The 26,594-nt window shown below is 57.8% G+C and overlaps 1 protein-coding gene across 11 annotated transcripts in view; it reads left to right on the top strand.

Annotated features, from left to right (window-relative positions):
• HSPG2 (heparan sulfate proteoglycan 2) overlaps positions 1-26,594 on the top strand; it is a 101,480-nt gene that overhangs the window by 49,338 nt on the left and 25,548 nt on the right. For 5 of the 11 annotated variants that reach the window (XM_058553164.1, XM_058553163.1, XM_058553159.1 and 2 more), the window contains 38 exons: positions 602-765; positions 1,290-1,469; positions 1,565-1,761; positions 1,870-2,017; positions 2,753-2,880; positions 3,241-3,327; positions 3,415-3,473; positions 3,638-3,705; positions 4,581-4,742; positions 4,863-5,039; positions 5,214-5,393; positions 5,524-5,642; positions 6,246-6,357; positions 6,510-6,623; positions 6,706-6,833; positions 7,219-7,305; positions 7,818-7,867; positions 8,191-8,285; positions 8,599-8,739; positions 9,110-9,301; positions 14,767-14,859; positions 15,200-15,280; positions 15,497-15,727; positions 17,385-17,498; positions 18,774-18,901; positions 19,008-19,094; positions 20,138-20,196; positions 20,387-20,554; positions 20,714-20,824; positions 22,757-22,857; positions 22,956-23,136; positions 23,925-24,050; positions 24,200-24,352; positions 24,432-24,574; positions 24,903-25,038; positions 25,122-25,276; positions 25,471-25,621; positions 26,366-26,535. In XM_058553164.1, the coding sequence (XP_058409147.1) occupies positions 602-765; positions 1,290-1,469; positions 1,565-1,761; positions 1,870-2,017; positions 2,753-2,880; positions 3,241-3,327; positions 3,415-3,473; positions 3,638-3,705; positions 4,581-4,742; positions 4,863-5,039; positions 5,214-5,393; positions 5,524-5,642; positions 6,246-6,357; positions 6,510-6,623; positions 6,706-6,833; positions 7,219-7,305; positions 7,818-7,867; positions 8,191-8,285; positions 8,599-8,739; positions 9,110-9,301; positions 14,767-14,859; positions 15,200-15,280; positions 15,497-15,727; positions 17,385-17,498; positions 18,774-18,901; positions 19,008-19,094; positions 20,138-20,196; positions 20,387-20,554; positions 20,714-20,824; positions 22,757-22,857; positions 22,956-23,136; positions 23,925-24,050; positions 24,200-24,352; positions 24,432-24,574; positions 24,903-25,038; positions 25,122-25,276; positions 25,471-25,621; positions 26,366-26,535 (4,976 nt within the window). The remainder of the gene's footprint in view (positions 1-601; positions 766-1,289; positions 1,470-1,564; positions 1,762-1,869; positions 2,018-2,752; positions 2,881-3,240; positions 3,328-3,414; positions 3,474-3,637; positions 3,706-4,580; positions 4,743-4,862; positions 5,040-5,213; positions 5,394-5,523; positions 5,643-6,245; positions 6,358-6,509; positions 6,624-6,705; positions 6,834-7,218; positions 7,306-7,817; positions 7,868-8,190; positions 8,286-8,598; positions 8,740-9,109; positions 9,302-14,766; positions 14,860-15,199; positions 15,281-15,496; positions 15,728-17,384; positions 17,499-18,773; positions 18,902-19,007; positions 19,095-20,137; positions 20,197-20,386; positions 20,555-20,713; positions 20,825-22,756; positions 22,858-22,955; positions 23,137-23,924; positions 24,051-24,199; positions 24,353-24,431; positions 24,575-24,902; positions 25,039-25,121; positions 25,277-25,470; positions 25,622-26,365; positions 26,536-26,594) is intronic. The other 6 variants (XM_058553165.1, XM_058553161.1, XM_058553158.1 and 3 more) reach the window with 3 other exon arrangements.

Genomic DNA, 26,594 nt, shown 5'->3' with positions numbered 1-26,594 from the left:
CATCATAGTAACAGCAGCATCAGCTGACCGGTTTTTGAGCACTTCTTTTGTACCACACTGTTTTAACTGTTTTGTATCAGTTCCCTCATTTTATCTTCCCAATAACCCTGTGAGGCAAGCCACTCTTACCCCCATTTTACAGATAGGGAAACTGAGGGCTTTGGCCAGCCTCACACATCTGGAGGGTGGTGGAACCAGGACCCGGGCCGGTTCCTCAGCGCCATATAGCTCTCTACTGCCCCCTGAGGGCTGTTCCAACCCTGACAGTCCCTGGATCTGTTAGCAAGCAAAAGGCTGTAAGTGGTCCTGCTGCAAAGAATCCCCTTCACCTTTCTTTGACCCTGTGCTCCGCGAATGGTTCCCAGCCATCGTTCTACAGCATTGGCTTTCCCCACACCATGCTTTGGGAAATGCAACTCCAAGACTTCAGGAGGAAAAAACTAGCTTTGCATTTTTTTTTGACTTTGAGAGCAAGACTAAAGTTGTCTATAAATCAAATTTCTCCCAGAACTTTCCTGCTTTCTGGGTTACCGCTCCTCAAGGTGGGTGTCTTGGGCAGGCACGCACTGCAGCCCTCACCCCTCCCTCTCGCCCCCGGCAGGCGTGAACGTGACGACGCCCGCGCAGCCCGGTGTGCAGCCCCTCTCCTCCACCCAGCTGCAGATCGACCCTGCTCTGCAGGAGTTCCAGCTGGTCGACCTGTCCCGACGCTTCTTGGTGCACGACTCCTTCTGGGCCCTGCCTGAGCAGTTCCTGGGCAACAAGGTGAGGGGCCTGGCCGCTGCCCTGGATGGAGAAAGGGCCCAGCCCCTCCTCACGTGCCCAGAGCCTGCCTGGGCTCCGCTCCCTCTGAAGCTGGTGGGCAGCAGGGCAGACTCAGCAGAGGGAGAGGTGTGGTCACGCCCCAGTGCCGCCTCCCGCTGGCAGCGCTGGTTCGTCCAGGGCAGCGTCTCTGCCCGCCACTCTCGGGTTGGGAGGAATGCTGACTCGACCTTTGGAAAGCACCCCCGGACCACTCCCCTGCAGCTGGGTGGGGTTCCATGCCCTCCTCTGGCCTCCCTGGGCACCTTTTGCGCAGCATTTTCGTACTCTGCTCCCTGACATTAGACTGAGCACCCCAGGGCAGTGCCCAGGTCCCCCCCATCTCTGTTCCCCTGTGCCCAGCTCTGTGTTGGGCCCACAGTGAGCACTGCGTATGCAGAGTGAGGGAGGACGGGGATGACTTGACACACAGTGGACATCATGTATGCCCGTGGCCGCCCTGCCCTGATCCACCCTGTCTCGGCCAGGTGGACTCCTACGGTGGCTCCCTGCACTACAAGGTGCGCTATGAGCTGGCACGGGGCACGCTGGAGCCGGTGCAGCGGCCGGACGTGGTCCTCGTGGGCGCCGGGTATCGCCTGCTCTCCCGAGGCCACACGCCCACCCAGCCCGGGACTCTGAACCAGCGCCAGGTCCAGTTCTCCGAGGTAGGTGGTGCCTGAGCCCTCAGGGCTGGGGGTGAAGGGGGCGCAGGCTGGGCAGGCGCTGACGTGTGATGTCCCCCACCTTTGTCCACACCTAGGAGCACTGGGTCCATGAGTCTGGCCAGCCAGTGCAGCGGGCAGAGCTGCTGCAGGTGCTGCAGAGCCTGGAGGCCGTGCTCATCCAGACAGTGTACAACACCAAGATGGCCAGCGTGGGGCTGAGCGACATTGCCATGGATACCACCGTCACCCACGCCACCAGCCACGGCCGCGCCCACAGCGTAGAGGAGTGCAGGTGCCTGATCCGGCGGGGCTGGGGACCACAGAGACCCTGGCCAGGATAGGGGAGAAACAGGAGGGCCTCACAGTTCCTGCAGCCACTGACTTGGTCCTGTCCCCACAGATGCCCCATTGGCTATTCCGGCTTGTCCTGCGAGAGCTGTGATGCCCACTTCACCCGGGTGCCAGGTGGGCCCTACCTGGGCACCTGCTCTGGCTGCAACTGCAATGGCCACGCTAGCTCTTGTGACCCTGTGTATGGCCACTGCCTGGTGAGTAATGCCAGCTGGCACTTGGACACTGGCTAGGGGCAGGGGGCAAGGGCAGGGTGGGAGGTCCAGGCTGAGGCTTCCTTGTACCCACAAGCTTAGCACAAGCCTCCAGAATGACTATCATGGCTGTCAGACAAGCTATCATCACCTGGATGCATTAACAGAGATACAGTGTCCAGATAAGGGAGGTGAAGGTCCTACTCTCTTCCACCCTGGTCAGACCAATCCTGGAGAAACCATGTAAAGCATGGCCCTTAGCAGGGCAGCCCTAAGGGGAAGGAGCCTATGGATCATACATTATTTCTTAGGAGTAGTGGGGGGAGCTGGGATTGTCGAGCAGATAGAAGAGAAGAGAAGGCTCAAGCAGGGAAAACTGTTATCTCTAAATCCCTGAAGAGCTGCCAGGGGTAGAAGGAACGGACTCCAGAAGGCAGAACTGGCCAGTAGGTGCAGATTGGAAGAGGGAGGTGGGTTGAGGTCAGTATAAAGCAGGCATTTGGAACCTTCTATGGCACACGCTGCCATGTCAGATGATGAGCTCCCCACCAGGAAGCAGCTGGGTGCTCCCCTGTCTGCAAAGCTGATATGATTATGGTAATTCAGCATAAGGGGGAGGCTGAGCCAGACAGCCTCAAAGGCCCGCCCTCCAGGAGCCCATCGGGTCCAGCGTGGCCCCACACTGGGGGCGAAGGGCTGCTCTGTGGAAGCTGAGCCACTCCCTCCCCTTCCTCCCAGAACTGCCGGCACAACACGGAGGGGCCACAGTGCAACAAATGCAAGGCCGGCTTCTTTGGGGATGCCACAAAGGCCACGGCCACTGCCTGCCGGCCCTGCCCTTGCCCATACATCGACGCCTCCCGCAGGTCAGACCCGGCTCAGGATGGGGCAGATATGGCTGGGGGAGTGGGCCGTGCAGCAGGCTAGGGGCATGCTCTGGGTGGGGAGGTGGGACACCTGGGTTCACACCCTAGCCTGGTCACTAAATTGTTCTGTGCCCCTTGACCTCTCCAGGCCTCAGTTTCCTTTTCATATAATGGGCTGTTTGTCTTCCTAGTGTTGCTATGAGGCTGCAGATCAAGAAAGGGTGGGCAGAGAGATGACATCATGCCTCATAGCCTCCTGTGTCCGTGTGGACAGCAGTCATTTCCCAGAGTGGGACTGTAAGACCTGGCCTGCCCATCACTGCAGCCCTGCCCTATGTCCTGTCCACTTGATACCCACAGGTTCTCAGATACCTGCTTCCTGGACACGGATGGCCAAGCCACGTGTGATGCATGTGCCCCAGGCTACACAGGCCGCCGCTGTGAGAGGTGAGGGAGAGCCGGCGGGCCTGGGGGAAGCTGGCTGTGCTGGGTGGGGGCACGGAAGTGCCTCTGACAACCCTTTCTCTTCCGCAGCTGTGCCCCCGGATATGAGGGCAACCCCATCCAGCCGGGCGGGAAGTGCAGGCCCACCAGTGAGTATCACAGCCACCATCCCCCAGCACCTCCCTGGGCCGCCCACCAGGCCCAGCACAAACCCCGTGATCCTTGGGGAGCCACCCCACTCTGTCCCCCATCTGCACAGACTATGCCTAGCCCATCCCCACCTACTCTGCCAACACCCGCTTTGTGCCTGCAGACCAGGAGATTGTGCGCTGTGATGAGCGAGGCAGCCTGGGGACCTCTGGGGAGGCCTGCCACTGTAAGGTACGAGTGCCCTCCCCTCCTCACGCTAGGGGCCCTGGGTCCCGGCACATAGCTGGCAGAGGGAGGAAGGAGACTCCATCTTCTCCATAGCTCCTTGGCCAGTGGGTAGTAGCCTGGCTGCGGGCCTGGCTGGCTAGTCTTCCCCTTGTGAGAGGTGGCCTGGCATCAGGAGGGAACAGCGGTTGGGGAGTCACGTGACCTGGGTTCACGTCCCAGATCCTCTGCTGGTCATTCTTTGTGCGACCGTTGTATCTGTAGTGGCCCTTTGCTTTGACCACACTTTAGTTCTCACATTGCTGCAGTGATATAGGTATTAGCATCGCCAATTTACAGATGAGGGAACGGAGGCTCAGAGGAGGGAAATCATTGGCATGAAGAGTGGGAGAGTCAAGTGTCAGTAGAAAAAGGAACTAGACAGATTCTGAAGTCAGGCACTTCTGATCTTAAGTCCCAGGTGGATTAGCAAGCTGAGTGAGCCTGTGTACATCACTTCCCATCCCTGAGCCTCAGTTTCCTCATGTGAAGTGTGGAGATATCACATACCTCTCAAGGTCTTTAGAGGAGTTAAAGAGATGATGGTTGAACAGAAACTAGTGCAGTGCGTGAAACATTCCATAAATAGTAGCAGGAATTATTTTAACCAACCTGCTATGTTTCGAATCTAAGTGTATTTGTGAGCCTCCTAGCAACCAAAGAGAAAAGGGAAAAATGATTAGTTGCATAGGGTCCCATTAATTGGGAATTACTGTTCCCATGTGGTGACCCCTCATACGTGTGCTCTTCCCGTGGCTCCGCCTGGCCTTGGGTCCCCATCCAGAATGTGGGTGGATTGGGCCGGAAGCTCCAGGCAGCCCCTCCCGTGGGCCATCCTGCAGCTCCCAGCTCTGTGCCTGCAGAACAACGTGGTGGGCCGCCTGTGCAATGAGTGTGTCGCTGGCTCCTTTCACCTGAGTGCCCACAACCCCGACGGCTGCCTCAAGTGCTTCTGCATGGGCGTCAGTCGCCAGTGCACCAGCTCCACCTGGAGCCGCGCCCAGGTACCTGTGGGAGGTGGGTGGGTGGGTGGGCAGACAGGCGGGCCGGGCAAGCCCAGGGCTGGGTGGACCCAGCGCCAGGCCCAGGCCACAGCCCCCATCCCGACCTCTTCTCCCTGCCAGGTGCTTGGGGCCTCTGAGGAGCCTGCTCAGTTCAGCCTGACCAACGCCGCAGGCACCCACACCACCAGCGAGGGCATCTCGTCACCCGTGCCCGGGGAACTGGTCTTCTCCTCCTTCCACAGCCTCCTCTCTGGACCCTACTTCTGGAACCTCCCTTCACGCTTCCGGGGGGACAAGGTAAGCAGGGGCGGGGAAGAGCAAGGGAATTCCAGGCAGCAGGAAGAGCGCAGGCAAAGGCTCGGAAGCGTGAGTGTCGTGTGCCTTTGGAGAGGAGGTGGAACAGGTGGCTGGAGCAGTGGCAGCCACGACAGTGGAGGCCCCAGCTGAGCGCCTGTCCACCCTGCGTCCCAGGTGACCTCCTATGGAGGAGAGCTGCGCTTCACAGTGACCCAGCGGCCCCAGCCTGGCTCCCCGCCCCTGCACAGGCAGCCATTGGTGGTTCTGCAGGGCAATGGCATCGTCTTGGAGCATCACACCTCCCAGGAGCCTAGCCCCGGCCAGCCCAGCACCTTCACCGTGCCCTTCCGGGAGGTGAGCAGCACTGTGCCAGGAGCATCCCAGGCTGGGGGCGTGGAGCTGGGGGGCAGGCCCCTGCGCCTCTCCTGCAGGTCAGTATCCCAGGATGTCAGGGGCTGCAGCACACGTGTCCTTTCCTCGGCAGCGAGCATGGCAGCGGCCTGACGGACAGCCGGCCACGCGCGAGCACCTGCTGATGGCGCTGGCGGGCATTGACAGCCTCCTGATCCAGGCATCCTACACCCAGCGGCCAGCCGAGAGCAGGTGTCCGGGACTGGGCAGGAGGGCAGAGCGGGGCTTGGGTAGGCGGCTCTAGTCTGAGTGGTGTGGTACAGAGCAGCCAGACTGCCAGCCCTACTGCTTATGGGCTGTGTGGCCTCTTTGTGCCTCACTTTCCGCTTCTGTAAAGTGGAGATTGTGACAGCATCTCCCTCACAGGGCTCAGGCTGCCTGTAAGCAAACCTGAGGTGGGGATTGGGGTACACATGATTCACAAGAACCTGGGACGGAGGGAGGGACTGATGGACGCAGCAGGGGGAAGGAGCCAGGCAAGGAAGTGGTTTCGGGTAAAGACTAGCCTGGCCTCATCCCCATGGAGCTCTGCCAAGTCATCCTGCTCTGAGGCCAAGGGACTTTTGTACCCTGGGTCAATCTGCCATTGTTCCTCCAGGGGAGCAGGGTGGTCTGACCCCTCCAGGCAAGGCAGGCTCATTCTCTGGAGAAAGTTGCAGGTCTAAGCCATTCGCCCCAGCCCTCGCAGCAGCTGGGGCCGGACTTGGGAGGGTTGGCAAGATAATCACGTACAGGACTCCCAGGATGCCTGGCACAGAGCAAGCGCTCATTCGTAGTGGGTCTTGTCACACCCAGGGTCTCTGGTATCAGCATGGATGTGGCTGTGCCTGAGGACACCGGCCAGGACCCTGCGCTGGAAGTAGAGCAGTGTACCTGCCCACCTGGGTACCGTGGCCCATCCTGCCAGGTGAGCCCTGGGCCTCTCCCAAGCTCCCTGGCTCCTCCTCCTTTAGCTGTCCCCACCTCCCCAGGCCCACCCCAGCCCCACCACTCAGTGATCCCTGCCCTGAATGGGCCCTGCTGAGGAAGCCCCTCCCACTGCCATCTTCCTGCCCCCAGGACTGTGACACAGGCTATACACGCATGCCCAGCGGCCTCTACCTGGGCACCTGCGAGCGTTGCAGCTGCCATGGCCACACGGAGGTCTGTGAGCCTGAAACGGGTGCCTGCCAGGTAAGTCCCACCCTCCTTCCTTCCTACCCCAGGGATCTGTGGCCTCCGGGGGCCCAGCCTCAACCCACACTCTACCCCACAGGGCTGCCAGCACCACACGGAGGGCCCTCACTGTGAGCAGTGCCAGCCGGGGTACTATGGGGACGCCCAGCAGGGGACTCCACAGGACTGCCAGCCATGCCCATGCCATGGAGCCCCCGCTGCTGGCCAGTGCGTCCAGCCCCTCCCTGTACCTCCCTTTCCTGAAACGTCCACCACCGTCTCCCAGACTCCCTTCCTCCCGGGCTGTTCTGAGAAGCAATGTTAAGTGCTGGCCTTGCCGCTTCCTCAGTGTCTCACTTTGTATAAGATATGCTTCTCACTCTGGGCCTCAACTTCCTCATCTGTGAAATGGGGATAATGGTATACCCCACCTCGGCCCCTGGTGTGAGCATTCAATGAGAGGTACACACGGAACTCTCCACACAGTGCCTGGCATGTAGCTGGCACTCAGAACATGCAAGTTCACATGCCCACTCTTCCTCTCCCTTCTACCCTGGGCCTGAAGGAAGAGCTGCAGACCTTCTAACTGGAAATTTGCCCCCCACACTCTCAGGGCTACCCACACTTGCTTTCTGGACACAGACGGCCATGCCACTTGTGACTCGTGCTCCCCAGGCCACAGCGGGCGTCACTGTGAGAGGTGAGGCGGGTGGCGGGCAAGGTGGGGAGTGTGCAGGAGGTACCACCCCTACAGTCAGGCTGGGCCCAGCCCACCTGACCAGGAGGGACCGGAAGCCTCTCACTCTCCCCTTACACAAGCCCCCAGAAGACAATCAACTGCCCTCTCTGAGAGCCTAAATCTTTAGCTGGCATTCAAGGCCCTCAGAGATCTAGGCCTGCAGTTCGCCTCCATCCTTCAGCACCCCCTGTCCCCACCAGGCCAGAGTCTTCCCAGAAAACCCCTCCTTCTTGCTGAGGTCCTAGGTTGGAGGCCTGATCTTTCTAAAAACTCACTGGCCTAGAGCAGTCCCTGCTCTTCTCGTCCTACCTTTTCCCCATCTGTAAAATGGGTGAGTTGGGCTCATGGGTTCCTTCCAGCGCTGTGAGGTCACTGAGTCTAGTACAGGGCCCCAGCACAGCCCTGGGCTCACAGCAGGCTCTCTGGCATTCTGTGGTCTCCCCTCCATCATCCACTGCCTTCTCTCTCCCTAGGTGTGCCCCAGGTTACTATGGCAACCCCAGCCAGGGCCAGCCATGCCAACGTGAGTAGGGTTGGGGAGGCTTTTGGGGCTGGGCTACCCAGTCTCCCCCAGGGGTGGAGCTAGGACAGAGCCTTTGTTCTCTCCAACTGGAGGCAAGTGGCTTTAGCTTTCTGAGCCTCAGCTTCTTTATCTGTAAAATGGGTATAGTAAAGGCCCCCCCACCGCAGAAGGCTGCTGTGAATGGGTGTAATGCTTACCCGTGGTAGGTGTTCAGAAATAAACACTCCCTCCCTCGGTGGTGAGTTAGATGCCCAGAGGGTGGTGGAAATGGGGGTGCTTGGTGGTGGGTTTGGGATTCCAGCTGTGGCTTCCCTCCACCTCAGGAGACGGCCAAGTGCCAGAGCCGATCGGCTGTGGCTGTGACCCCCAGGGCAGCATCAGCAGCCAGTGTGACGCTGCCGGCCAATGCCAGTGCAAGGTTAGTCCAAACCCCTGCCCTCTGCGAGGCCCTGGACCGCAGCCACAGCAGTTGCCAGGCCTTCCCTCTCACCGTACCCTTGGGGCTGTCCCTGCACTCCCACCTCCCTTCCCCGGAGGGCCCATCTCTGCCCCACTGCTCGGGGCCTGGTGGGAAATCAGGCACCATGTGGCAGGAGTGGGGCCTCGGCATGAGGGCAGCAGGGGCTCCCCAGAACTGCCGGAAGGGGCTGGGAAGGCTGGCCTCAAAGCTGCTGGAAGTGCAAGAGACCCACCCGAGCTCCCTGCACCCACCTGTCCATCCATCCTCCTAGGCCCAGGTGGAAGGCCTCACCTGCAGCCACTGCCGGCCCCACCACTTCCACCTGAGCGCCAGCCACCCCGACGGCTGCCTGCCCTGCTTCTGCATGGGCGTCACCCAGCAGTGCGCCAGCTCTACCCACACCCGCCACCTGGTAAGAGCCCTCACGCTGCCGCAGCCCTGGGTCATTATCCGGGAAAGTCAGAAGCCTGGCCCAGTGGCTTTCCCGTTGTCTATGAGGACACCCATCCCCATGCCCCCATTATTGCCCATGTAAGCACAGATCCTAGCAACCCTCGCCCATACCCTAATACCTTCCTCATGACCCCATTATTGCTTATGTCAGCACTGAGCCCAAGCTCCCTCCTCCCCCTAAATGTCCTCCCCATTCCCCCATTATTTCTGTCCCAGCCCTGATCTCAGCAACGCCCCAGTGCCCACCCTAATGCCCTCCCGTGCCCCTCCCCCACCAAGGCGCCTGCCCCAGTGCCCAGGCTGACACCCCGTCCTCCTTCTGCTGCCAGATCTCCACCCACTTTGCCCCTGGGGACTTCCAAGGCTTTGCCCTGGTGAACCCGCAGCGGAACAGCCGCCTGACAGGAGGCTTCACCGTGGAGCCGGTGCCCGAGGGTGCCCAGCTCTCTTTTGGCAACTTCGCCCAGCTTGGCCACGAGTCTTTCTACTGGCAGCTGCCGGAGACGTACCAGGGAGACAAGGTGTGACGCGCGACGGGGGCTGGCAGGCCCTCCCCAATCACCAGGTCTGAGCCAGGCCGCTGCTGAGCCCTGGGGCCAGCGAGAACTCAGACACGAGGTGACCTCAGAGCAGTCTGGGCCAGCAGGCAGGCGTCGGCCTCATTGTGGTTAAGTGTGCGGCCTTGGGGTCAGATAGGCCCCAGTCTAAACCCAGCTCTGCCACCTACCAGCTGGCTGCCTTTTGATAAACCTCAGCTCCAGGGTGGCTGGGAGGATCAGAGCTCATGCTTGGCACATAAGTGCTCACCTGTTAACGATTATGAGCTGTCATGCCGTCAGTCAAAAAACAGGTCCTGAGTGAGGCCCTTGAAACACAAGGACAAATGAGAGTTTCAGTTTCATTTGGTTGCTCACTCAAAATTCACTTATCTGTGCTGTTGGCTCTGCACTTGGTGTTGGGCATAATCATAATTCTTTTTTGTGTGTGTGTGAGGAAGATTAGCCCTGAGCTAACATCTGTGCCAATCCTTCTCTTTTTGCTAAGGAAGATTGGCCTTGGGCTAACATCCGTGCCCATCTTCCTCTACTTTATATGGGACGCTGCCACAGCACGGCTTGACGAGTGCTGTAGGCCCGCTCCCAGGATCCAAACCCATGAACCCTGGGCCGCCAAAGTGGAGTACACAAACTTAACCGCTATGCCACTGGGCCGGCTCTAATAGTTCTTACTATAGGTCATATTTATTGAGCCCTCGGTCTGTGCTAGACGCTGTTCCAAGCATGTTTACATGTCATAAATCACAACTGTAGGAGCTGAGTCCTGCTAATGCCCCATTTCCACTAAGGTGAGAGAGGTTAGGTAACCTGCCTGAGCTCCCACAGCCAGGAGGTGGCAATGCTGGGATTCAGTCCCAGGGCAGAGCCGCCCGTACGTTCAACACTAGTGAGAGATGAGCGTGTCCTCTTTACTCCAGGGTCATGGTCTAGTGGGGAGGTAATGGTGATGGTGGTGCTGTGGGGCACAGGGTCTTAGAGGTGGATCCAAAGCAGCCTGTCCAAATGTGTCCCTCGAGCAGTCAAGGCCACCTGGTGGCACTTTTCCCAGGGACAGTGGGTCTTGGTACAGGAGTCTTCTTCCTGCTGGCTGAGGCCGGGGCTCAAGCAGATGTGTCCCCACGCCTAGAATCCCAGGGAGCTCAGGGACACTTAGGAGGGGACGTTCCGAGGCTGCCCTGTCCCTGTTCTTGGACAGACCCAGATATCCCAGCCTCCTCCCAGGGCTGGCTGCCTTCTCATCCCTTCTCCCTTCTCGGGTTCCTCCTCTCCTGGCCTCCTTGTCTGCCTCCCTTCTGCCCTGTCCTGTGGTTCTCAGCCCTGTCTCTCTCTCTGACTCCCTCTCCTGGCGTTCCTCTGCGCCCCACAGGGGGAGGCGTATTTTGCGCGGATGCGCCGGGCTCAACAGGTAGGCCGGTAATCTGAGTGGCATGAAGTTGATGTGACGTGGGCATGGTGTGGTGTTGGATGCCCGCAGCCCCTCATAGGGCGGTGCCCAGTGCCCAAGGCAGTGTGGGTCTGCATGAACCCGGGTGTTGTTCAGTGGCCCCCGGTCAGGGCTCTGCTGTGAGCAAGCTCTGTGATGCCAGGAGTTAGAGCCAGGAGGGGTGTGTGCCTCGTCTGCTGTGTGGTCTGGTCTTGGTGCAACCATCTGTGGCCGGAGTGGTGGCCGAGGTGGAAACTAACTCGATGCTAAACCACGCGATTACCTGGCCCCACCAGGTCGTCCTAGCCCTGCCTCCCAAGCAGCTTCCCTTAACCCTCCGTGTGCAGATGCCCCTTCAGTGGCCTGGAGTCACCCCGTGTGCCAGCCTGGAGAGGGGAGCATGCGTCTTTCTCCCCAATCAGTGTGGGCCTTCCTGGCCACTGTATCCATGGGGAGAGGACACTCCAGCTCTGGGGCCCTGGGAGGTCTGAGCTGGCCTGTGCCCTCCACCCTTCAGAACCGCACGTCCCTCTCAGAGGAGCAGTTGCGGACAGCTGTGACAGCTGGGAGGATCCCGGGGACCCCAGAGGGCAGGGGCCGGGCACAGCGGCTATCACAGGTAACTCAGGGCCTGGCCAGGACACACTATGTCTGGGGCCCCAAGGAGGAGACCAGAGAGCATAGTCCAAGCAGGAGCCTGGAGCTGAGGCCCTGGCCTTCCTGGGCCGTTTTCCCCCATGCCAGGCCCAGCTCCAGCCTGATGGCCAGTCCACTCCAGTGTTGCTCTTGGGAAACATTCCAGAGCCGTGAAGGGCACCATGGGCACCCATGGAGAGTGAAGCCCAGGGAGCAGCCTCCCCCACCACAGATGCCCCTGGGCCTGCCTCCAGACCCTCTAGCCTGAGCTGGACAGAGCTATCTGCCCATCTCTTACTGGGGGCACCCCCTCTATGGGGCTTCTCCCCATCAGAGCCCATAGTCAGCCGGTCCCATCCCAGGATAGCCCTGCCAGGCTCGTGAGGAGCAAGAGGGCAGCGGGTACAAAGGCCAGAGCGGCAGGCATCAGCACTGTGAACAGATAGCACAGAAGCGGGCAGCTGGCTGGGCCTGATGTGGCCTGGGGGAAGGCAAAGCCTCATGGCGTCCTTTCTGTCCCCTCTGCTCATTTCCTCCGTCCTCCCTGTCCCGGTCCCCCAGGTGGATGAGGCCCAGAGGCGGATGGATGCCGAAATCTGGCAGCTCCTTTCCAGCTTTGCTGCCCACCCCCACCCCCCTCCCCGGGGGCTCTCGCCCTATCACCAGCCTGCAGCTGCTCTGCGAGCAGCTCTGCCTTCCCCCTTCTCCTCCTCCTCCTCCTCCTCCTCAGCTTCTCTGTCTTCCTCAGCAGGCTCTCAGGTATGTGCCAAGGCACCCACCGAGGGACCCCCACCCACCGTGTTTTCTAGACTTCAGTTGTTTCTGGACCAACTTCACAAATTCTGTCATTTCTGCACACTACCTGGACTATTGTTTACTTCACATTTTCCTTTAAATCAATCCTATACCAACTCAAGTATGACAGTTATACATTTTTAAATAAACATTAAAATAGCCATTAAATTTAAAAATGTTTTCTGGCGTGCCCCCTAAATCATCTTGGTGTCCACAAGAGGCACGCACCAGGTGTGAGGAGACACCGACCCAAACCACGCCCAGCAAGAGCGATTGGGATGTCCGGGTCCAGACGGGGAAGCAAGTTGTCCAAAGAGCAGGGCCAGGACCTGAGCTGTGGGGTGGGAGGTTTCCATCCCTCTGCCTTCCTGGGTCTCCCTGCAGGGCCTGTGCCCAGCCCTGTCAGGACCCTCTCTGTCCTCTTGGCACCCCCCTGCTCCCTCTGCTCTTACCACCTGTCCTTCTGTCCTAGTTCTCTCTCTCCTACGAAGCCTTCTCTCTGCTCCCTGAAAGCCTCTATTATTGGCAGCTGCCCCAAGCCTTCCTGGGGAACAAGGTAACAGGGAGTTGGGGGGTTAACAGGGGCGTCATTGAATCCTAAAATATCAGAGGGCCCTTTATCATACAAATGTGTAGACCAAGGCCCAGAGAGGGGAAGGGACTTGCCTGGGTCCCGCGTTCAAGTCACAGTAGGGATGAGATTGAACCTGGGTCAACTCTTACCCTTCAGTGGGCCACAGGCCCCTGGCAGAGGGGCTGTCACCTGGGAGGCAAGACCCCCCCTTCCTTGGGCTCTCTTTACCCTGTATCCAGATCAATGACCTGGCTCTTGGCACTGCATCCGTTCACTCAAGAAGCATTGATGAAGGGCTTACTGTGTGCTGTATTGTGGATAGGCAGAAGGCGGCCTTGGCCTCCCAGAGCTCACTGTTAGTGTGATTGTCATTCCTATCATCGTCGGCATCATCATCATCATCATCACTATTATTAGCATTGACGTTGCCTCCATCTTGTTCCAACAACAATTTAGAGTGCCTCTTAAGAAGGCACATAACGTGCAATAAAATAACATGCAGAGAAGCAGACAAGACAGTCTGGCCCAGGGGGAGTTGAGGATAGGAAAGATCTGCGGAAGCCAAGGGAGGAGCTGGGCGTGATGAGGAGTCAGGAGGCATTGAGGCTGTGTGCTCGGCAGGCACAATATTGTACACAGCCTGTTACTGCATCTTCATGTACCCTTCAGAGTAGGTATTATTTTTACTCCCTTTCCATATGAGGAAAGTAGAGCTCAGAGACATTAAGTGACTTGTCCGAGGCTGTCCAGCCAGTAGAGCTGCACTTGAACCCCGGCCTCAGACTGCAGAGTCTGCTCCCCTAGCCACCCTGCTGCACACACCTGCAGCTTGGTCCTGGACGTGGCAATGAACTTGCTGGCATCTGAAGCAAACAGGAAACCAGTTGTTTCATGGTTATCTGGTTATACCCCTGAATCCTTACATCACCTGGAACTTGTGGAGAGCATCCGCAGGGCCCAGGTAGCGCAGGGCCTGGTGTGTTGTCAGTAGGTATGTAATAAATGCTCACCAACTGGATGAACACACAGATGAACAAATGGGCTAGGCCTGACACAGTGTGGTATTGATCTGACTATCTGCCCTGGTGGCAGAGGAAGGAAAGGAAAGTCCTGTGGGGCAGAGCTGGGGCCTTGGCTGCCCACGTGAACACCACCTGTGGCAAGCGTATGGACTGTTCCAGTTGTGAGCAATAGGAAACCCAGCTGGCTTGTCTGCAACAAAGAATCTGTTGGCTCATGTAACTACAAAGTCCAAGGATACTTGTATCAGGTATGGCTGGATCCAGGGGCTCAGGTTGCATCATCCTCCAGCTTCCAATCTGACTAGTAAAGGGAGTTTCTCTGTTCCAGTAGAAAGAGCAGACGGGCCGGGTTCCCATGTCTATCCCTGATGGAGCGGAGAGGGGCAGTGGAGGAATATGCAGATTGGCCAGACCTAGCGCATGTCTCGTGTAGAGCAGACGGGGGAGGGCCCCTCAGACCACGTGGCCTGCATGTGTGACATACTTTCCTCTAAAGGAAATCAGGACTGCAGTTTGCAAAAAGGGGGAAATGGATTCGGAGCAAACAAAAATACTGACCCAGGAGAGGAGACCTCTGAGGGGCCACCCTCGGCCCCACCCCCAAGGCTGAGAACTTTTGAACCTACTGCAACCTCCCCATGGTGGTCACTGTCATTACCCGCCTGCTTCATGGAAAATTCCTTCAGACAGAAAGGGACTTAGAGCTTGTTTGCTGGAATTGTCAGGCAATGAGAAATGGGGAACCCCAAAAAACAGAAAACAGGCTTCTTAGGGTCACTGCCACCAGGCCTGAGACTGTGAAGGAGCTGAGACATGTCCTGTCTCCTAGGCACCTGACTGTGCACACCTGCCTCTGATGGGGATAGGGGGACACAGGTGCAGAAAGGCCTCGAGGGGCTCCACCCCCTCACCTGTGTGGTCACACCCCCCCCCAGAGGAGGGCAGAGTCAGGCTGTGACTGTAGGGCTTGCCTCTGCAGGTGGCGGCATATGGCGGGAAGCTGCGATACACCCTCTCCTACACCGCGGGTGCACAGGGCAGCCCGCTCTCTGACCCTGACGTCCAGATCACAGTGAGCATGTAGACCCCACGCCGGGTGGGCAGAAGGGGGAGGTGGAATCCAGGGTCACCGTCAGTCTTTCTGTCCTTTCAGTCCAACACTCAGCTGGCATGGCATGGGCTGGGGGGCTTAGGGTCTGCCCCACCACCACCGTCTGGTTGGACACTACCCAGGCAGAGGCCCAGCTGGGGGAGAACGGGGCAGTGGGCATGTACCGATTCCTTTGGGCACACGAGCTTCAGAGATCAGAGAAATGGGAGACTGGTGTTACAGAGAGGCGGGAACTGGGGAGGACCCCACTGTCCCCGAGAGCCCCTCAGTTCCCCTCCCAGCTCCGCTGGTGTCTCCCCAGGGCAACAACATCATGCTGGTGGCCTCCCAGCCAGCACTGCAGGGCCCGGAGAGGAAGAGCTACGAGATGGTCTTCCGAGAGGTGAGGGGCGCTCGGCCACACTGTGTCTGACCCTGCACCCCGCCCTCTGCTTCGGAGCCTGGCTTTGATGCCCACCCCCCTGCCTCTCACTCCCCTGTCCTTACCTCACAGTCCTCGGCCAGTGCCTGAAGGTGGGAGCTGGGGTGCAGGGGCTGCAGGAGCAGCACAGGAAGCCCAACGCCCCTCACCCACGCTGGCTGTCGCCCCCTCACCCAGGAATTCTGGCGCCGGCCTGACGGGCAGCCGGCCACGCGCGAGCACCTCCTGATGGCGCTGGCTGACCTGGACGAGCTCCTGGTCCGGGCCACATTCTCCTCGATGCCGCAGGCAGCCAGCATCAGCGCGGTCAGCCTAGAGGTCGCCCAGCCCGGGCCCTCGGAGGGACCCCGGGCCCTGGAGGTGGAGGAATGCCGCTGCCCCCCGGGCTACGTCGGCTCTTCCTGCCAGGTGAGTGTGGCCGGCCCGACGCCTCTGCTCTAGCACAGCGGGATCAGCAAGCTGTTCCACTGGCATCTCCGTGCCTGTGATTACTGTCATAACCTCAGTGTGCTCTGCATTCTCTCGTTTATTCCTCCCAACAGCCCTGAGAGGTGTGTAATTATCCCCTTTCGACAGATTGTTTAAAAATAGAGGCGCTGAAGGGTGAGTGACTTGCCCACACAGCTACGCTCTCTGGAGTTTAAGGCCCAGCTCCTGCTCTCAGAGTCGGGGGGGGTGATACAGCAACGCAAATTACTCTGGCCCAAAGCAGAGCGTGAAAATGCCTCAGAGAGGTGAACAACGTGGAGCAGGGTGGGATTCTAGGCAGGAGGGCAGAATGAGCAGAAGCTCAGAAAGAGGAACGTGTGGGGAAATAGCCCGCTATGTAGGAAGGTCACCCCTGGAAGGCCAGGGCTGGGAGGCCCGCTTCCTTAGATCTGGAACAAGGCTCCATTCAGTAGGCAGTGCCAGGCTGCTAAGGGAGAGCTGCGATCTGGGCCCCAAGAAAGTTCCTTTGCGGTGGTGAATGAGATGGATGGGGCAGGGGAAGAGACAGGGTCCTATTTGGAAGGCAGGGCAGTGGGGGTGGAACAGAGGGCTGTCCAATGGAGAGAAGCCAAGAGCGTCTGCAGGGTTCGGCTGGAGACTGTGAACTCAGGGAGGCAGGGGTCTGAGCTGACTGTTCACCACCAAATCCCCAGGCAGGTGGCAGGCGACAGGTTATCATTTGATGTGTGAATGTGGAACTGGGGAAGGGGGATTCCGGGAGGGGAGGGGGCAGGTCTGCAACGCCAGGTGGGCAGCATCGAGGTCAAGTGTGGGAACAGCCTGCTCTCTGACTTGGGAAGTCCCCAGTGGGAGATCCACATCTCTGCAGTTTTGCATCTGTGCACCTTTGCTGTGGCCACAAGAACTTTCAAATCCAAATATATGAACTTCACGTCCCTTGAAGTTATAAAATTTAACACATTTTGAAGGAGAACCCCTGGGGAAAGTAGTTTTCTACGGTGAAGCAAAACAGATTTATAAACATCCCTTTGAAATGTTCGGGGAAGGAGGGCCTGGAGAGGTTCTGAAGAAGGGCTAGGGAGTAGAAATTCTTTGTTTTCAGAACCGTTGATTGCTCGCTTAGAGTGTGTGAAAACATCCTTGGTTGTATGTGTGTGCCTCTTTTGCTTTATTTAGTGAATGTGAACATCGTTGTAAAGATCTTCAAGGGCTCATTCCACATCTAGGTCTCCTAACCCTCTTTTTCCATCTAGGGGTTAAGTTTTTCAATACAGACCCTGCCAGAAGAATTTTCAGGAATGAAGTCCTGGGGATGCAGGAGGGTTCTCCATTAGGATGAACTATTATTTCAGTAAATTCAGAGTGGCTGGAGATGCCAGGCAGGATGGGGACGGACACTGTCCCAGCTCTGGAGTGTTGAGAAGGGAAAATGAAGACGGGGAAGACGACTACTGAGAGGATGCTGGGGTGGAGAGCCGGGCCTGGGATTTCCTCTCTAAGAGCCACTGGGAGTCGGGATGATGGACGGGGGATGGAGGGAGTGGGGTTCTGGGTCTGTTGGCTCCAGATGGAACGCATTGGAGGTAGAGACCAACCCCTCTTCTCTCTCCCCCAGGACTGTGCCCCGGGCTACACGCGCACTGGGAGTGGGCTCTACCTCGGCCACTGTGAGTTGTGTGAATGCAATGGCCACTCGGACCTGTGCCACCCAGAGACGGGAGCCTGCTCGGTAAGGTGCAAGCAGGGCCAGGGCAGGGGTCAGCTTGGCTGGGTCTGGGTGGGGTCCAGGGCTGGCTGTGGGATAGGGAGGTGGGGGCTTGGTAAGGAGGCCTGAGTCCAGGGGCAAGGTCGTGAGGCACGGCCTGAGGGACAAAGCGCCTGGACCAGCAGGTCTGGTCACCAAGGGGCTGCAGGCCTGGTGAGGTGGCCAGAACTATGGAATAACATCCTTCTTTATGAAGAAAACTTGAGTTCTTGCTATTTCTTATCACCAAAATGACGCCTATTCTCTGTAGAAGAATCAGATTATAGAGATAACTCAAAAAGAAAATAAAAATTCCCTGCAATCCTACCACCTGCAGATAATCACGGTCAGCATTAGAGTGTGGAGCTCTTTTGCTGTTTTTCTGGGCAAATATTTACACATATTAATGTATCTTTCATTTTACAAATAAACAGGATCGTCGTGTTTGATGGCCAACTTTTTTCACTTACAAGTTCATGAGCATCATTCTGTATCATTAGATACTTTTTTATACCTGAGTTTTTCAGAGTGGAGTGTGTACAGCCCTCCAGGGTCTGTAGTCAAGGCCTGGGTGGTTGACAGCCATAAGCTAAACAGGGAGCAAAGGACATGCTGTGTTAATAGAACAAACAAGGATCTCTTTGGAGGACGATATAAAACCCACACGTGTTGTTACAATGAAGCATGTACTTTCAAAGCTCTGCCCCCACATACCCAAATGTATATCATTACTTTCTTCTGGTATTACAGGTGTTTAGGTAGAAAAATGTGAGAGGGCTGGCCCCGTGGCTTAGCGGCTAAGTGCGCGCGCTCCGCTGCTGGCGGCCCGGGTTCGGATCCCAGGCGCGCACCGGTGCACCGCTTCTCTGGCCACGCTGAGGCCGCGTCCCACATACAGCAACTAGAAGGATGTGCGGCTATGACATACAACTATCTACTGGGGCTTTAGGGGAAAAAATAAGTAAATAAACATTTAGAAAAATGTGAGAAATGCAATCAACATCATCCTTTTTGATAGCTGTTTGGGTGAATATTCTTTTTAATTTATCCAGTTCCCTATTCATGGTTTGTTTCTGGCATTTTGCTTTTATAAGCACGACTGAGATGAACATCTTGTAGTGAAATCTTTGTGCCCTTCCACAGCTGTTTCTTTAAAATAAGCTCACAAACATGGAATTTCTAGATCAAGGGATTGCAAAATTGTACAGTTTTTGAGAAATTTTCCAAATGGTGAGTGGCTAACATCCTTGTGCCTCACAGCAATGCCAACACAATGCCGCTGGGGAGTTCTGCGAGCTGTGTGCTCCTGGCTACTATGGAGATGCCACAGCTGGGACACCTGAGGACTGCCAGCCCTGTGCCTGCCCGCTGACCAACCCAGAGAACATGTGGGTGCCCTTGCTCAAGGCCCAAGGAAGATTTGGGGACAGAAGTGGAAGGAGCAAGGTGGGGAGTGGGCGTGCCATGGCCTGACCATTGCCTCCCCTATCCCAGGTTCTCCCGCACCTGTGAGAGCCTGGGAGCTGGTGGGTACCGCTGCACGGCCTGTGAGCCTGGCTACACTGGCCAGTACTGTGAGCAGTAAGTTTGCAAATAGGAGGGGTGAAGGGAGGGGGGTGTATGGTAGACTCCTAGGTAAGAGCCCTGGGTGCTGTTGCTCAGAAAGGTCCCTACTGGGATTATGTCCCTCCCCTACCCAAAACCCTTTCAAGTTTCCCCAGTGTCCTTGGGACAAGCCCAAGCTCTTCACCTAGCCTTCTCATTCTTCAGTCTCATCCCACTTCTGACACCCAACTTTTACTCTGGCTGAGCTTAACTTCTTGACTTCTTGATGTTCGGGTCTTTCATGTGCCATCCCTTCTACATGGAACATTCTTCACCCTCAAACCACCCCTTCCTGGCTAACTCCTGTTTAGCCTTCAAGGCTCAGCTTCATTTACTCATTCAGCACATCCTTATTGAGCATCTACTGTGTGCCATGCAGTGTGCCAAGGTGTTGGAGATAAAGTGGTGAACAAAACAGATTCAGTCCCAGCCCTGATGGAGTCTACCACCTGTAATGGGAGACAAGACAGCAAGTAATCATACAAATATATAATTACGAACAGTGATAAGTTCTCTGAAGAGTACAGTCTGTCCAAGGAAATATAACAGCTCAGTAGTCCCATCCTCTGGGAAGCCTCCTGATTCTCAGGGCTAGATTAGTGCCACACCCCCGCCCCCAATGCCCTCACAGCACCCATACATGTTCCTCACTCTCGATTACATAGTTTCCATGTTGGTTTCTCATGCTGGTGAGTTCCTTAAGAGCAGGGACTTCATCGTGTTCACTGTTGTATTTCCATAACCTAGCATAGTAGTTGCTTAATAAACGTTTGTTGAATGAATTATTTTCTGGAGAATAAAGGCCTTGCCACCCCTGTTATCCACCCTGCTGACGTTCCCTTACACTCCCCTTTCTCAGCTCAGTGAGGCCCTGTGTTGGGGCCTCTGAAGTCCTTCCAGAGCTCTGAGCCTCTTCACCCCACACTGGGCAGCTGGCTGGGCTTCTGGCTCCCCAAGTCCACTGTGAGGCACTGGGTCCCCTGGGGCCTGACAGAGCTGGTCCTCATTCTTCCTTACAGGTGTGCCCCAGGTTACATGGGTAACCCCAATGTGCGTGGGGGCCGGTGCCTGCCACAGGGTAAGTAGGACTTTGGTCCCAGATTGGGGTGATGGGCAAGGCAGGGAGCCTAGGGAGTTTGAAAAATACTAGGTCTAGGGGACAGGGCCAAGGGTGGGGCATGCCAATCTTTGGGAGGGCTGAGATATCTGAGACAATGCTGCATGCTGGGGGCCTCTTGCCTGAATGGCCACTTCTGTCCCTCCTCCAGCAGACCAAGCCCCACTGGTGGTCCAGGTGCATCCAGCTCGAAGCATAGTACCCCAAGGTGGCCCCCACTCCTTGCGGTGCCAGGTCAGTGGGAGCCCACCCCACTACTTCTACTGGTCTCGTGAGGATGGGCGGCCCGTGCCCAGCAGCACCCAGCAGCGACATCAAGGTACCCATTGCCCCCCAGGCCCCCTCAGCCCTGTGAGCCACCCAGTGGGAGGGGAGGCACAGGCCTGTCCCTGCCCTACTGGATCCTATCCTTACCCATAGGGTTGGGTGGGAGAAGGAGCGTATCTGCACTGACAAGCTCCCATCCACTCCCCACCAGGCTCTGAGCTCCACTTCCCCAGCGTCCAGCCCTCGGATGCTGGAGTCTACATTTGCACCTGTCGAAATCTCCATCATGCTAATAGCAGCCGGGCAGAGCTGCTGGTCACTGGTGAGTCCCTACTTCCCCCGTCCCCAAGACTTTCTGTGCTGGGCTGGACTGCAGACACAGGCAGCTGGTGCATTCATCTACTGGCAGGGATGGTGGTTGCCTGGATGAGGGCACTGGCTATGGAGATGGAGAGAGGTAATGGAGTGAAGACTGGTTTTAGAGGCAGAATTGGCAGGTCTTGATTGTGGTCACTGAGGAAGAGGATGATGCCCAGCTGGATTCCCGTAGTTGGGCAAATGGAGTGCCATTTACTGAGATGAGAGGCTCAATAGGAGGGTATCTTCACTTGGGCTCCCCCAAAGCAGAGTCTGAGATAAGGATTTCCATGCAACTAGTTTATTTGGGAGGTGAAGTGAGACACGGAAGAGAAGGTACCCTATTAAGGATGTGTTATGAACAAGTTACCACCATGAGCAGCTGTTGTTCAGTGTGCAGCCGAGGAAACTCTGGAAAACTCCAGAGTAAAACGTGCACCTTGGAGTTGCCCAGCCCGGGGTCAAGGGAGCTGAGGTGTGTGTGCACCAGCTCCTGTCAGCCATTGATTGAGGCCTCTTCCAGGAGCATCGATTCCCCTGCATTCTGCTTGGGCAGGTGCAGTGGCCTCCAGTGGCCAGAGAATGCCCTCGTGCAGTGGCTGGCAGAAGTTAGGCAGGTGTGCTCTGAAGTGACAGGGCAAGGGGACATGGGCAGGGCACCAGCAGCACCTGCTACAAGCAGGTCAGAGGGAATCACAAGTTTGGTTTTGGACCTGTTACAGTTTGAGATGTTTGGGGAAATGTCTAAGTAGGTCCATCAGGCAAGCATTTGGATATGTGAGTCTGGAACTCAGGAAAGAGGCTCTGGCCGGAGAAATTAATTTGGGAGCTGTTGGCATAGGGAAGGTGTTGAAAGCTGTGAGGCAGGATGAAATTACCCAGGGAGAGTGTGACTCGAGGACAGGGCCCAGGACCGAGTCCCAAGGAGCTCCAACTTGAGCATGTCATGTTGAAGAGGGAGAATAGCAAAAGAGACTGAGCAGGCGCAGCCAGGGAGGAGGAGACCAGGGCAGGTGGTGTGTCGGAAGTCACGAGGGGAAAGGAGACAGTGGCCGGCTCACCAGACACCCCAGGGAAGTCAGATACGGGCAAAGAAATAAGCCTTGGAGGTCAGGCTTTGACAAGAGCTGTTTTCAGTGGAGAGAAGGAGTAGAAACCAGATTGGAGTGAAGCAGAGAATGGATGGGAAGGCAGCAAGTGTAGACAACTCGTTTAAGAGTCTTGGCTCTGAAGGGAGGCCAAGAAATGGCACAGTAGCTGGGGGGGGCATGGGGTCAAGGGGGCGTTTTCAGAGATGGAAAGTTCTAGAACACATGTTCTGAGAGGCAGAATGATCCTATGGAGAGGGAGAGGAGAGACTGAGGTAGCAGGAGAGGGATGGAGTCCTTGGGAGGGGCTCCAGTGCTCAGAACGCAGGGGTAGGGCAGGGGAGGGGGAGAAGTCTCATCCTTCAGGGACCGGGAAGGAGGGAGGTTGGAAGATTTGGGAAGATGGGAAAATTCCTGACTAGTAGTTTCCATTTTCTCAACCAGTGTGAGTTGAAGCCATTAGCTATGAAAGTGGAAGGAGGGTTCGGGCGGGTGGGGAAGTTGGTAGGAGGTGTGAAATAATTGTTTGGGAGGATAGAAACTCAAACCAGACAAAGAAACCCAGTTGGAGTGAAGTGTGGAGTGTTAAGAGCTCATTTGTGGTCTGTGATTGTGAACTAGAGCCACGTGGACTCATGGTGTGATGTTCTCCAGTCACAGCCCGCTGGCTGCTCCCGGCCAGCAGCGAGAAGGTGGACAGTGGGGTTCGGCCGGGATGAGGGAGAGAGGCACCAAGGAGTGGGATGGAATCTAAACAGGACAGGGACCTGGCCAGCACCCAGCTCACTGTGGGCCTTCTGTCCCCACAGAGGCTCCAAGCAAGCCCATCACAGTGACAGTGGAGGAGCAGCGGAGCCAGAGTGTGCGCCCCGGAGCCGACGTCACCTTCATCTGCACAGCCAAAAGCAAGGTGGGCAGAGCAGGGCATGGCATCAGGGAGGATCTGTCTTCTGGGGTCTCCGAGCCCCACCCTTGACCCCCACTCCATGCTCCTCGCCCCGCCTGCAGTCTCCAGCTTACACCCTGGTGTGGACCCGCCTGCACAATGGGAAACTGCCAGCCCGAGCCATGGATTTCAATGGCATCCTGACCATTCGCAATGTCCAGCCGAGTGACGCGGGCACCTACGTGTGCACTGGCTCCAACATGTTCGCCATGGACCAGGGCACAGCCACCCTGCATGTGCAAGGTACACTGCTCCTTTCCATACCTGACCCGCCCACCCCACCTTCCCCCATGCCCACTGGGACCAGCGACCATTTCTTTAGAAACTGGCGGTTTCTGAGCATCTGGGGTACACCAGGTCCTGGCCTAGACTCTGAAGAAACGAGAGATAGAAGGACAGACAGGAGCTCTGCCCTCCCGCACACAGTACATGTTCTAGTAGGGAGACAATAAGCATGGGAACAAATGAACAAACAAGACAGTTATGCCCAGTGATGAGTGCTGGGATAGGAATAAACAGAGTGATGAGGTAGGAGAAGGGTGAGCTATTTTACGTGGGGTGGTCGAGGAGGGCCTCTCTGAGGAGGTGACGTCTGAGCTGAGACCTGAAGGAAGCAAAGGTGCCACTTAAAGAGCTGGCAGAGAGTGTTCTTGGCAGAGGAAGCAGGATGTGCAAAGGCACTGAAGCAGGAGCATGTTGAGGTGTTTGAGGACGAGCACGGCCAGCGTGACTGGAGCTGTGGGAGGGAGAGTGGGTGAGGAGCTTGAAGATGTGGGCAGAGGTGAGTGCATGTGGTACATGGTGGGTCACAGCAGGGAGTCTGGATTTTATTCTAAAAGCAGTAGGGAGGCATGGACAGGCCTTAAGTGGAGAACAAGATCCCATTGACGTTGTAAAGGCTCCATCTGGCTGCTCTGTGGGCAGACGGCCATGAGAGGCTAGAATGGAAGCAAAGAGCAGCAAGGAGGCTGTTGCCGTGGCTCAGAAGACACTCCCCACCTCACCACATGTTCTTCCTCCTTTCCCGTCAGCCTCGGGCACCCCGTCCGCCCCTGTGGTCTCCATCCACCCGCCGCAGCTCACAGTGCAGCCTGGGCAGCTGGCCGAGTTCCGCTGCAGCGCCACGGGGAACCCCACGCCCACCCTCGAGTGGACAGGTGAGGCTGTGACAGCAACGACATTCAGGGCGGGCTCTCCCAGATGTGGGATGCCGGGGGCAGGACTCTAGGCTGTGGGGTCTACAACCTCTGGGGGTGCTGTGGCAACGCCAGTCCCAGTGGGTGCTGACCCCACTTCTCCACGTCAGGGGGTCCTGGTGGCCAGCTCCCTCAGAAGGCACAAATCCATGGCGGCATCCTGCGCCTGCCGGCCGTCGAGCCCTCAGACCAGGCCCAGTACCTGTGCCGTGCCTACAGCAGCGCCGGGCAGCACGTGGCCAGGGCCGTGCTCCATGTGCACGGTGAGAGGATGGGGCTGAGGCTGGGGCTGGGAGCATGTGGGCAGCCCAGAATGCTGTTCTCACAGGGCTCTGTCTGCAGGGGGCAACAGGCCCAGGGTCCAGGTGAGCCCGGAGAGGACCCAGGTGCACGAAGGCCGCACTGTCAGGCTGTACTGCAGGGCCGCAGGGGTGCCCAGCGCCACCATCACCTGGAGGAAGGAAGGGGGCAGCCTCCCCCCGCAGGTGAGGAGATCCCTCTGGGCCATGCCACCGGCTCAGCAGAGTCCCCGCACTCCCCACCCGCCCCTCCCACCTCCACTCCCTACCCCTTCTCCTCTGCTTCTGGTTCTCTTCACTTCCAAGATGGCAGCCTGCTCAGACATCCTGCAAGGAGCAGTGTCAGCCTTGTGCTTTGCTGCCTGGTTCCACCCTCCTTGGTGCCCAACTGGGCCCTAATATTGGCTCTGTGCTGGCCGCTGCCTTTTATACCCCCCTGCCCACCCTCGCTGGCTAGCCCTTGCCAGGCTGCCTCAGCCCTCTTGGGCAGCTGACCCTTCTCGCTGTGTGGCAGGCCCGGTCTGAGCGCACAGACATCGCCACGCTGCTCATCCCAGCCATCACGACCGCTGACGCCGGCTTCTACCTCTGCGTGGCCACCAGCCCCGCGGGCACGGCGCAGGCCCGGATCCAAGTGGTTGTCCTTCCAGGTTCGGGGCCTCCGGGGCCTGCGGGAGTCGGGGGGGAAAGCCAGGGTGTCCCTGAGGCCTCCTCACTCCTCCTCTGGTCCCAGCCTCGGGTGCCGTCTCACCGCCAGTCAGGATTGAGTCCTCATCGCCTTCTGTGACTGAAGGGCAGACGCTGGACCTCAACTGTGTGGTGACAGGGCTGGCCCACAGCCAGGTCACGTGGTACAAGCGAGGAGGCAGCCTGCCTTCCCATGCCCAGGTATGAGGGTCCCTGAGCTTCACACACTCCATAAGAAGGGGGCTGGCCCTTGTTTCCCTCCCTCCTCAGCTCCAGCGTGGGGCAGCTCAGCCGGAGCCAGTGAAGCCTGATGAATGACTCACTGAGGCTCAGAAGGAGTGGCGACTGTGGGTCCCCTTCCCTGCCTCACACGTCTCTGTCCCCACCTGGCCCAGGTCCACGGCTCCCGGCTGCGGCTCCCCGAGGTTTCACCAGCTGATTCTGGAGAATACGTGTGCCGAGTGGAGAGCGAGTCAGGCCCCAAGGAGGCCTCCATCGTCGTCTCTGTCCTCCACAGCACCCATTCGGGCCCCAGCTACACCCCAGGTGAGGAGCCAAGTGGGGCTGGGCAGTGGCCAAGCCCTAGGATCTCCCCACTGTTCCCAGGGAAGGTGCCTGTGGCCTCTTCAATGACATCAGGACAAGGGGGGGCACTCTGGGCAGGCTTTGACCCTCTACGCCCTGACTGGGGAGAGGAGGGACTGAGGGTGGGCAGAAGGTTGATCTGGCTTGTTTGGGGCCCCATGATGCGGGTACTGTTTTCAGAACTCATCAGGAAGCAGCAGAGTCAGTGTTAACATTGAGTTGGGAGTCAGGCTGATCTGGGTTCAAATCCTGGCTCTACCCCTTATCAGCCTTGGACTGCGTATTTTATCTTTTGGGGCCTCAATTTCTTCAACTGTGAAATGGGGACAATACCACCACCAAGTGGTGTAAGCACTTGGCAAACACTCTATAGAAGGGGGGTGTAGCATTATCGTCTGCATCCTTAGGCCCAGCCTGGGCGATAAAGGTCTCTGGTTCTCTGCAGGCCAGAGCAGCTCATCACAGATCAAGAAGTCATGGGTGGGAAAATGGGCCCTAAGCTCCGAGTTGGAGGTTGGGCAGGGAGGCAGGGGTCCGGCTGGCCATGCTGAGGCAGAAGACGGAAGAGCGTGGTCCCAGTCCCAGGAAGGCCTCACATCTGCCCTCCCAAGCTAGGACCTGGTCACATCCCAGGGCCCTCTGCCCCAGGGCTGCAGAACTGGGGCTCAGGAGCCCAGGCCTGTGACCAGCCCCTCTGTGCCCCAGCTCCTGGCGGAGCTCCAGCTCCAGGCAGCACCCAGCCCATCCGCATCGAGTCCTCCTCCTCCCAAGTGGCTGAAGGACAGACACTGGACCTGAACTGCGTGGTGCCCGGACAGGCCCATGCCCAGGTCATGTGGTACAGGCGTGGGGGCAGCCTCCCCGCCCGACACCAGGTATGGCAGCCCCCTGGAGCCAGCCTGTTGGAGGGGTTGGATAGGGCAGCTCTGGCCCC

This window comes from Diceros bicornis, chromosome 13 (assembly GCF_020826845.1).
Source record: "Diceros bicornis minor isolate mBicDic1 chromosome 13, mDicBic1.mat.cur, whole genome shotgun sequence".
NCBI classification, from domain to species: domain Eukaryota; kingdom Metazoa; phylum Chordata; class Mammalia; order Perissodactyla; family Rhinocerotidae; genus Diceros; species Diceros bicornis.
The sequence above is the reverse complement of the archived record's forward strand: the minus strand, read 5'-3'. Positions and strand labels throughout refer to the sequence as shown.